This window comes from Mirounga leonina, unplaced genomic scaffold (assembly GCF_011800145.1).
Source record: "Mirounga leonina isolate KUSES-001 unplaced genomic scaffold, KU_Mleo_1.0 Mir_92, whole genome shotgun sequence".
NCBI classification, from domain to species: domain Eukaryota; kingdom Metazoa; phylum Chordata; class Mammalia; order Carnivora; family Phocidae; genus Mirounga; species Mirounga leonina.
This window is the reverse complement of record NW_023270852.1, coordinates 9,149,042-9,159,058: the sequence shown is the minus strand read 5'-3', so window position 1 is coordinate 9,159,058 and position 10,017 is coordinate 9,149,042. Positions and strand designations below refer to the sequence as shown.

General features: G+C 55.9%; 1 protein-coding gene across 2 annotated transcripts; it reads right to left on the bottom strand.

Moving 5' to 3' along the window:
- Positions 1 to 1,433: 1,433 nt before the first annotated feature.
- Positions 1,434 to 9,962, bottom strand: LOC118004070 (NADH-cytochrome b5 reductase 2). Of its 2 annotated transcripts, none has more exons than XM_034995203.1 (9): positions 9,806 to 9,962; positions 8,344 to 8,484; positions 7,998 to 8,070; positions 5,721 to 5,827; positions 5,331 to 5,460; positions 4,632 to 4,715; positions 3,807 to 3,892; positions 2,541 to 2,640; positions 1,434 to 1,691 (listed from the first exon to the last, which is right to left on the bottom strand). In XM_034995203.1, exons 1-9 carry the CDS (start codon positions 9,824 to 9,826, stop codon positions 1,519 to 1,521), a joined length of 915 nt encoding a protein of 304 aa, XP_034851094.1. In that variant the 5' UTR covers positions 9,827 to 9,962; the 3' UTR covers positions 1,434 to 1,518. The 2 variants fall into 2 exon arrangements, with proteins under 2 accessions (XP_034851094.1, XP_034851095.1); XM_034995204.1 differs by lacking the exon at positions 9,806 to 9,962 and adding an exon at positions 9,418 to 9,484.
- Positions 9,963 to 10,017: the final 55 nt, after the last annotated feature.

Here is a 10,017-nt window from a genome sequence, read left to right as displayed (position 1 = left end):
ATGACCTGAGCCGAAGGCAGTCGCTTAACCAACTGAGCCACCCAGGCACCCTACTTGTGTCCTTTTTAATGGAGAGCCGGGGGAGCGACCGGAAAAGACTTCGAGGAAGAGGTGCTCCCTGGATTTCAGACATGACTCGGTTCCCGAGTGTGCCAGAGGGGAAAGGTGTGGTAAGCTCTGTGTTGGAGGAAAGTACGAGGGTGGGCTCTTACTCATCATACTGTGCCCAGCGGAGTAGCTTCTCCAAGTAGGGATCTGCTGAGGGTGCGCTGAACACACGCATGGGTGAAGGCTCGCAGCCCCTCCCCCCCACACCCCGCACCCATCGCACCCCTACCCACCCTCTGTGAGACCATCCCCAGGCAGGGCACAGCTGCACTCTGGTGAGTTCTCTAGAGCCATCTCACCCTCTCCTGCCCCCCCCCCCCACACACGCATGCACACACGCACATCCAGTGACACCGTTGGAGGCAATGCTAACAATGCCAGTTTTTGCAGAAAGGAAAGGACTTGGACTTAAGCACCCAGGTCTGAAGCCCAGCTTTGCTGCCTCCTGTTGTGTTGGAAGGACCTGAAGATAATAACTTAGAGCCTCACCTTCCTCATCTGTAACTCGGGAGAACATCATCCCCACGGAATCTCAGCTGCTTGTGAGAATGATGCGAACTAAAGTGCAGGACAAGTTCTACCCACCCCTGGGCAACGGAGCAGCACGTCAGCCTGGCCGCAGACGGCCAGGGCTGGGAGGTCACTTGGATCACTTGAGCTTAGCAATGGCAAGGATTTCAGGAATAACTCCTGGAGCCTCATCTCATTTGCAGTTCAGAAACTTCTGTGCTAACCACCCCACCCGCCACACCAGAACGGGGCCTGGCATTTAGAAGATGCTGAGAAAACCAGGGCCCTTGCCTCCATCTGTTGTGCAAAGCACAGGGAGTCTAGCATGGCTGAAGCCTGCCTACCGTACGGATTTACTACTCCCTAATACCTTTCAACACCGTTCCCACTTCAAGGGTCTCCTACCAAAGAAGGAAGAGAGCACATGGAGGGTGCCTGGGCCCTCTAGTAAGTCTGACCTTAAAAACAACACTCTGGAGAGGGCAGTTCAAGAGAGATTACTGGGAGTTGATATGACCCCAGTTGGATCCTTCTGGAATTCTGCCCCTGCACTTTTGCCAGTTCTGACCTCCCTTGGACACACACAAGACTATTCACATGTAGGGCTGGCCTAGCAGATTCCCCACAGAGCCACATCTCCTGAGCTGTCTGCTTTGTGCTGAAGTTGATTTCATTAAACTATGGGGCAAGGCACTTCGAGCCTCCCAAGCTAGGAGGCCTCAGAAACCAGTCTGCCTCCAGCCCCTTGAATGCTTCTTAGGCTCACACCCGAATGAGGAGCCATGTGCCTGAGGATGCATTACAAGGCACTTGTGAACACATCCCAGTTTAATGTGGTGAGGCAGAACTCACTCCGAAACAGAAAGGGACCAGGCAAATTTGCTAGAAGCAAGGGAGGTATCAGTAAGTGAAAATCATATCCTTGGTATAACCCAGTTTCTCCAGGTTAGGGTGAGCAGTTGTCTGGATCAGGGGCAGTGGGCCACACACCAGGATGAGCGTGGACTGCCCAGGAGGAGGGAGGTGCTCCTTGATCATGTTGGCGGTGATGTAGCCTGAGCTGTACTTCCAGCCTGAGGTTAAGCAGAAGTAGAAAAAAGCTGTGAGGCTGCTGGGTAGAGCCCCTGACCCCAAGCCATCTGCCCCCACCCCAAAGAGGGAGGCAAGGCTGCTCTCCAAGGCTTAGAAGTCTGCACTGCTGTTCTCTGCAGAGAAGCCGGGAAGTGGAGGACATGGGAGACCCAGGAAGCCTTCAGTATTGACCCCGCATCCCAGGCTCACTGCTGGTTGTCTGACGCCGCACGCAGGGGCAGGGATGGAGAACACAACAGTGAGGCATGGTGTGAATCAAGGCAGGGAGCTGGGGCTGGGCAGGGTGGAGCAGGCCTGGGGTTTGTGGCTCGGTTAGGGGGCGCCCTCTGCTGGGCAGTGAGCTATATGACAAGGCAGGCACAGCTGGGTGCAGTAGGAGAGGCAGCATGAAGGTGCAGGGTGCCGGGGTGGCTGGGTGCTGGCTAGGGTTGCAACAGCTGCCTGGGGCTCGCCATGTGACGCCTACTGTCCAGGATAGGTCGGGTGGTAAGGGGGCGAGGGGTCCATGGCCATGTGTGTGATGTCTCTGCGGGATGCTGTGTCGAGTGTAGCATGGAGTGGGTGCTCAGAGTGACCCAGTGACCGGGTGTCCCTCCGAGTCCCTCCTGAGGTTCAGTGCGCATATGGACTGCTGCTGAGGTATCAGACACTGCTCTTACAAGCAGGTCGCCCCAATCCTCTCTCCCTCCACTTCCATTTCCCATGCAGGGACAGAGCTGAAGGTCTCAGCTCCCAAGCACAGTCCTAAAAAGCAAACAAACCCAGGGACTAGTTCCTGAGGTGGGTCAAGGGTTGGAGCTAACCCACAGTGGGGACTATGGGGATCATACCAACAGGAGGCCTGTCCAGGGTGTACCATAGGTCGAACTGCTCTGGATGAGTTCTGGCAACTTCTTCAAGCTCCTTTCTCACCAAGATATCCTCCTCTGTCTAGAAAAGAAGGAACATGAGCAAAGCCCCAACAGGGACATCCTGCTTGGTCCCCACACTGAGCACACGGGTCAGCACATTTCTGCCTGAGCTGACCCCACTTGAGTGGGGGTGCTCTCGCCACAACTCCAGGGTAAACAAAGGTTCTGCTGCAGCTTCTGCACTACCAGCCCTCCCTCTTGTGGGCGGAGGACAGGGGAGGCTCCTGCAGCGGCCGGGACCGCCCTCCAGCTGGAAGGCCACTGCGGAGCCCAGGCGGGGTGGCCTCACTCAGAGGTCTCAGCCCCCCGCCCCCATCCACACTGAGCACCACGCAGGGCTAACCCAGCTGGAACCCAGTTGGAAGGAGCGGAGTGTGGGCCCAGGATCTTCTGCAGGGAGCGCAAGGGGTGAAGGCAGTAATACATGAGGTCCCACCTAACGTAACAGCACTGGAGAGCTAAAGCAGAGGGCAACACAGGCTGGAGCTTCATTTGGGGAAAGGAAACCAAAGCCAAAAGAAAGTTGTCACAGGCTCCGAGATACTGCAGAGAGGACCTGGATCTTAAAACTTGTCATGGTTCTTGTGCCCGCAATTCTACTTCTGGGATCCTATTTAAGAAAATAATCTAAAAGGCATCAAGCATTTTATCCTTAAAACTGTGAAAACTGAAAACAATCTGAATGCAGAAAATACAGTAAATTATGGTGCAACTTGATACAGACTGATGAAAATATTTATAAAGAGGTTTGATGAGAAGAAAATGCTCGTGTGGTAATGTTGAGTGAAAAAACCAAGCAATATATAAATGTAATTGCAAATACACGGCATGTATAGAAGAAAGACAAAAAAGATGTCAAGTATTTATATACTTCTGTATTTTCTAAAATTTCTACTGAGGGCATCTATGATTTTATACTCAGAAAAACAATTGATTATGAAGGAAAGAAAGCTTAGTCCATAGGGTGGCTGGGGAGACAGTTAAAAACAAAAACAAGTGGGAAACCAGGCCTGGACTTCGTTCCTCCAGCAGCCACACCCCCACACCCTGGCTGAGCACCTGCTTGGCCCTCCCGTGGCAGAGGCAGCGAGAGGTCAGTCGGGGGGGAGGTATGAACGCAGACGGCCCGCTCAGCAAACATGCCTCCCACCCCTCCAAGCTCAGGGCCGACTCGGCAGAACTGACCTGGTTGGCAAAGATGAGGGACATCCTGGTCCTGTCGCTGGGGTTCTTTGTGATGTGGCGAATGAGCTGCAGCATGGGCGTAATCCCTGGGACAGGAAGGAGCAGGCGGGACATGGCTAGTGGTGCTCCCTCCCGCTCCGGTACCCACGATCCCTGGTCTGCAGCCCCTTAACGCTCTGCCTCAGCCCCAGTCCTACTTCTCACATGCCTGCCCCCAAACTCAAAGTGGAAAACCGCCCTTCATTTTGGTTTTCCCTTCTAATGCAACAATAAATTGAAAGCCCTTTCTGATGTTCACGTGCAAGATGGAAAGAGCCCTGGCTCTGAACTGGCTAGTTTCACACTCAACCCCCTAGCCCGACTTGCTCTCAGAGGAGGGTGAGTCAGGTGTCCGTCTGAGCTCTTCGGTGTCCCCATGTGTACAACAGAATGAATGACGAGTAAGTGATCATTTCACAAGCGCCTGTGATGGTGCCTGGCACATCGTAGGTGTCCTGATACATCTGTTCTGTTCTCTCATTCACTCATTCTCAGGGGATGGGGAGATTCGGGCTTGTCCTGCATCCAGGAGCCCTCGGGGGACCATGTGTGGGCTTACTCAGCTCGGTCCCCAGACTCTTCCAGGGGCCCCAGCCTGACTTCTGGGGCAGCCAGCATGCTGCATCAGGGGAGCAGGGCACATGGGGTCCGTTTCCAGGCCTGTCATCAACCTGCACTCCCCTCTAAAACAGCCATGGAAGAGTCTCCTCTAGGATCAAATTACTTCAAAGTACAAAAGGTCTTGGGGCCCCTCCCCCCATGGAGGAAGCCCCAGAAGTCTCTCACCTGTGCCCCCAGCGATCATTCCCAGGTGACTGACCAGCTTCTTTTCAGGCTCACTTGTTTTGTATGCCTTGATTGAAAAGTTCCCTAGAAACACAGAGGACCCCTCTGACTTCTGCAGCTCTTGCGTGAGAGCTTGTAAGAGGTCACGGGCTTCCCTTGGGACTCCCAGGACGCAAGGCCACCCGAGGAAGGGGCCGCACCGTTCTCAACCAGAGAAGCGAGTCAGGGCAGCCCAGGGGCCATGGTGCACAAAGTGGAAACAGCCAAGGACTCGCTGGACCTTTTTTCTTCTGAGGGAGGAGGGAAGCACAGTGAAGTTAAATGGAGCCTCACAGAGCACTCTAAGCCACAGCATGAACGAGCGAGTCAGTGATGAGTATGTGGTAAGGAACGAGAGTGGATGCCATCCATCCGTCCATCCATCCATCCATCCATCCATGCTTCCACTGCTCAGCCTTACAGACACCTTTTCTGCATCGGACATCGTTCTGGAGATCCAGTTTACATGAGGAAACACCCCAGCACTCCCCTACCTTAATGAAGCTTACAATCTCATCAAGTGTGTGTGTTGGAGTGAACGTACGAAGGCTTTAAGGACAAGTCCACAGGACCCAACCCTGAGAAGTTTTCTACAACAATAGAACAACCACAAGAATCTTCTTCCTTCCAGCGGGAGGCCCAATGTGAACCCCCCAGTACCTGGCTTATGATAGAACAGGCGACCGGTTGGCCCTCGAAAAAGGATGGTGTCCCCAATTTTCATATTCTCCAAGTACTGAGTCATCTTCCCCCCTTCTGGATAATTGGGGTGCACATTTTTGAAGTAGATCTGAAAAAGAAGGCAGCCTGGTTTCTACACCCTCAGACCAGAGGCCACAGCTGCACACAACTCAAAATTCCATTTGCTACTGGAAACCTTGAAGCAAACGTTCTCTGCCCTCACAGTTGCTCTAAGCACCCCTGAAGACTTCACCACAGCTTCACTGTTCCGTGACACTGCTGGAAAGCCCTTCCCAGGTCATGGGTTCCGTCCCCACCCTACCACCTTTCATAGGCTTGGGAGGGTGAGGCAGCTGGTGCCCCACTTACCTTTATAATCAAGTCCACAAAGCCTCGGTCATCATCACTGGACACCGGTGTGTAAGCCCTGACCACCAGAACACCATCAATTTTGGCCAAGAGATGGACATAGTTACCTACAGAAAAGGCATCCAATGCTAAATGTGAGCACAGCCAGCAAAACAGGCCCGGGATTCCCATAAAGGACTGAGCTTCAGGGAGGCAAGTGCCTAGCGTGGCAGGATGCATGAGAGCACGGCCAGGCAGGCAAGGGGCCCAGAGCCAGGATGCCTGGGTCCTAGGCCTGCCCTTGTCACTCCGCACACTACCCTGGGCAAGTCACTTCACCTCTCTGGGTGAGTGGGGATGATGTGCCTGCCCTGCCTCCATCCCAGTGGAGTTGTGAGCTTCACGTGAGTGCATGCTTCCTGTGTCAGAGTCCTCTGTTGCACGGGAAGAGCTCATTCGGGTTGGAGGCTGAGTATTAAAAATAACAGAAAGGTGTGCTTCCCTTTTAAAGCAAAATACGTTACCTTCACAAAGCCATTTCTTCCTGAACTGGGCGGATCGCTGGGGTCTGTGAAAGAACCACAGCCCCCTCTTCTGCTTCTTGCTGCCTGGCTCAGGGCTGGCCTGGGCTCACAGACACACTGGGCCCCGGAATTTGGACACCACAGACCAGGACTTCTAGAAAAAGAGCATTGTGTCTTCCTGGCCTATGGCTCTGCTTGAGGAAGAATAAAGTTCTGAGCCGCGGAATTCTGCCCCTCCAGGGTAGAACCGAATGGATCAGGCATGGCCACAGACCTATGGATCGGGACTACGTCCCAGTGTCACAGGATGGGCGGGGCCGCTCAGGTCGCCGCTGGATCTTAAAGTGGGACACTCCTGCAGGCAGGAGCTGCTAGGGGACAGAGGCAAGAGGAAGCTCTGTGGTCTCTGAGGAGGCCCTGAAGCCTGAGGTGCAAACACTCCGGGTTAAGAAAGGACAGGCTCTATACTGAAATTAAACTGCAGGGAAGGGAAAGAAGAAAGGACAGGCTCAGTGACTCTGGCTATGGCCTGGCTGCGCATCAGGAACACGCAGAAATAAATGCCTGAGGCAGCTTCCTCCTGAGAACAAATGTGAACCTGGAGACCTCAGAAAGGCTCTTTCAGATGCAGCCAACCTGGGCCTGGCCTGGCCATGTCCGTCCCGGAGAAAATGGGGCTGCCCTGGTGGGCCCCATTTCTCACCTGCTTCGATTCAGCTGAGCTGGGAGGCCCTCACAGCAGACTCTTCCAAAATCCCACTAACTCTGTACCCCCCACACCAGGGCAAAGGAGAGGGGGGGGTCATGGAAGATTCTGAGAAATTCTGTGTCTCATCGTTTTTCATTCTTTTAGCCTTCTTGCCAATAGGCCTGACCCCACAGGCCACGCAGAGGGCTAGAAGGCAGGCTGGTGCTGAGCTCTTGTGGATGGAGACAGGAAGAGGAAGCAGCAAGGACGCTCGGGGGCCAGGTGGGCTGCCTGGTGAGTAATTTCATGACCTGATAGAGGAGAGGTCAAGGTTTGGTCCTACACACAACAGGACAAGTAGGCATGGATTAGGGTCTCCAGCAGGCTGGCAAGCAAACTAGCAGTTTGTTCAAAGCTCTGAATCCCTAGGCTGGGGACCTAGCCGAGGTTTTCCCCCTCACTAAGACGGACTTGGGCGTCTAGTGGTGTTACAGACTAGAAATGGGATAACTCGGAACTCTAGGCCTGCTAGGGCTGGTATTCATGCTGGGTCCCTTCTTGTGTGGGTCTGAGGTCCCTGCTGAAAAGACACACTGCGTGGGAAGACACACCTGACTCCTTCCTGCCTCTCCACACATTCTGGGCCTTTCTCCTGACTGTAGAGGACATCAGTTCCTTCCATCCCTCACATGTACATAGCACTTTGCACGTTCTCAATTTTCACACCCATCAGTCACTTTACCCTCACAACAACCCAGGTGGCAGGCAGGCCTGGGAAACTCCATTTCATAGACCAAGGCTCAGAGAGGTTGAAGGACTTGCCTAAGGTTGCCCAGCAAGGAGCCTATGATGAGATCTTAGAGCTTCTGATTCTAGAGTCACTTCTTTTCAGTGAGGAGACATCACTTCTGTGTCAGCCCAAATCGAACAATGAGAAAGGAAATGGACTGCCCCCAAGCCCATCTCTCTACATCTCTGAGCTGACCTGTCTTAGGAAAGGCAACCTCTCCAGCCCAGCTGAATTTCTGAGAGGAGCAGAGTGCTGGCAAGGCCCAGTCCCTGGTGATGACCCCAAACCCCACTCACCTACAGGAAGCCCCAAGACATGGTCTGGTGAGGGCAGTCCAAAGCGGAACCTCCGGGTGTTGTGGGTGATTTGCTATAAAACAGAAAACAGAGGCAGGCTCGGTCAGCTTTCGAGAAGCCTTTCTGGGCAATTCAAATGCCTGGTAAAGGAAAGGAGCTCTATTTGGTGCAATCCCAGCGTGCACACACACACACACACACACACACTCGGAGGCAGTGGGAGCAAACTGGAGGCCAGAAAATGCCTGTCCCACTGCCCTGCCTTCCCAGCCAGCACATTCTCCACCACTCTCGTCCTCTTCTTTTTCACAGGCTGCCAGTGGAGGGGGTGGGCTGACTCCACTACCTCTTTCTCAATCAAGGGCAGCGGGTACTTGGTCTCAGAGTCCTGTAAGGTGGTATGTCTTCTCCGCGAGTTCATGTTCCTCAGGGCCAACAGGACCACTGTAACTCCAATGATGGTGATGGCAAGGAGCAGGGACGGGTCCTAGCCAGACACAATGTGAGCAGGGCGCCTCAAGTCCTGCCTGCCCTGGGCAGGACAGTGCTCAGGCACGACAGCACCCTCCCGACACCAAAGGCACAGGAGAAGCTGGGCCGTGCCCAGAAGAAACCAGACGGAGGGAAAGGTAATAAAACAGAATGCAGGGCGCCTGGGTGGCTCCATCCGTGGGGCATCTGCCTTCGGCTCAGGTCATGATCTCAGGGTCCTGGAATCAAGGCCCGCATCAGGCTCCCTGCTCAGAGGGGAACTTGCTTCTCTGCCTCCCTCTGCTCCCCCCCACACACTTTGTACTCACTCTCTCTCAAATAAATAAATACATAAAATCTTAAAAAAAAAAAAAAAAAAACAGAATGCAGGCTGAGCCTATGGTGGATCTGGAGGATAGGGAGGAGTCAGCTGCAGATCAGACAGGGCCAGGCAGAATTAATGTCACCAGGCCCTTCCTACCCATCGGCCTCCAACCTGGTACATCCAGGGGTACAAGGGTGAAAGTCCTGGGAGACCCCTCCTTGAGGTGATGGCATTGCTGCTTCTGCTTCTTTTTTTTTTTTGAGAGAGAGTGGACTGGGAGTGGGGGGGTGTGGAAAGGAGAGAGACTTCCAAGCAGGCTCCATGCCCAGCGTCTGAGTCTGATGAGGGGCTCGATCCCAGGACTTTGGGATCATGCCGGAAGCTTAACCAACTGAGCTACCCAGGCACCTTTGGTGGCACTGCTTCTAACCCACAATCTAAAATGAACGTCGCAGGCCCCAAGGACAGATCTGCAGAGGGGGGATAGGCACGGTGCCCTCCAGCAGGTAGTTGCGGCTGAGAGCTAGGCAGGGCATGCGGCTCGCCACCTCCACTACTCCCCCGACCAGGTTCAGGCGGGTTGGGGTGGGGGTGAGCACCTCCGACTTAGGGGTGCTCCATTACCTCAGCGCCTCGGGACACACCAGCACCCTCCTAGGCAGGCGAAGGAGGCCTGGCCACTCACTCGCCGCCACTCGGGCGGACTCCCGCCCCCGTCCCCAACCCCGCCCCGCGGCCCGCTCCGCCCGCCCGCCCCGGGTCCGACCCCAGCCTGCCGCGGCGGGACCGGGGATGGGCCGCGGCGCCCCGCTCGCCGCCACACCACGCCTGCCCCGCCGCCGCTCGGCGCCGCCCCGCTCCCCGCCCCGCTCCCCGCCCCGCTCCCCGCCCCGCTCCCCGCCCCTCGCGGCCCCGCCCGGCCCACGCCCTCGCCCTCGGCCTGACCCGCCCAGCCGGCCCGGGACCCCGGCCGACTGCCGCCGCCTCGTCCCGCCGCGCCCCGGGCACCCACCCGGAACGAGGCGCCGAACATATCGTCGAAGCGGGGCTGGCTGCGGGGCCGCGGCGCGTCGGGCCGACTCGTGGGCGCGTCCGCAGCTCCGCCTGGCGGACCGGGAAGCCTGGCAGACGCGCGGGCCGACGCCGGGAGAGCGCTAGGCCGGCCACGCGCGTCCGGCCCCTCCCCGCGCCCCGCTCCCCCCGCCCCCGCCCGCGCCACCCCCG

Coding starts and splice junctions, on each gene's coding strand:
- LOC118004070 (XM_034995203.1), bottom strand. CDS start 9,826: ATGTTCGGCGCCTCGTTCCGG. Junction 8,071..8,343: donor TGCCCTTGATTGAGAAAGAG/GTAGTGGAGTCA, acceptor TCTGTTTTATAG/CAAATCACCCACAACACCCG. Junction 1,692..2,540: donor CCTGGACAGGCCTCCTGTTG/GTATGATCCCCA, acceptor GCTTAACCTCAG/GCTGGAAGTACAGCTCAGGC.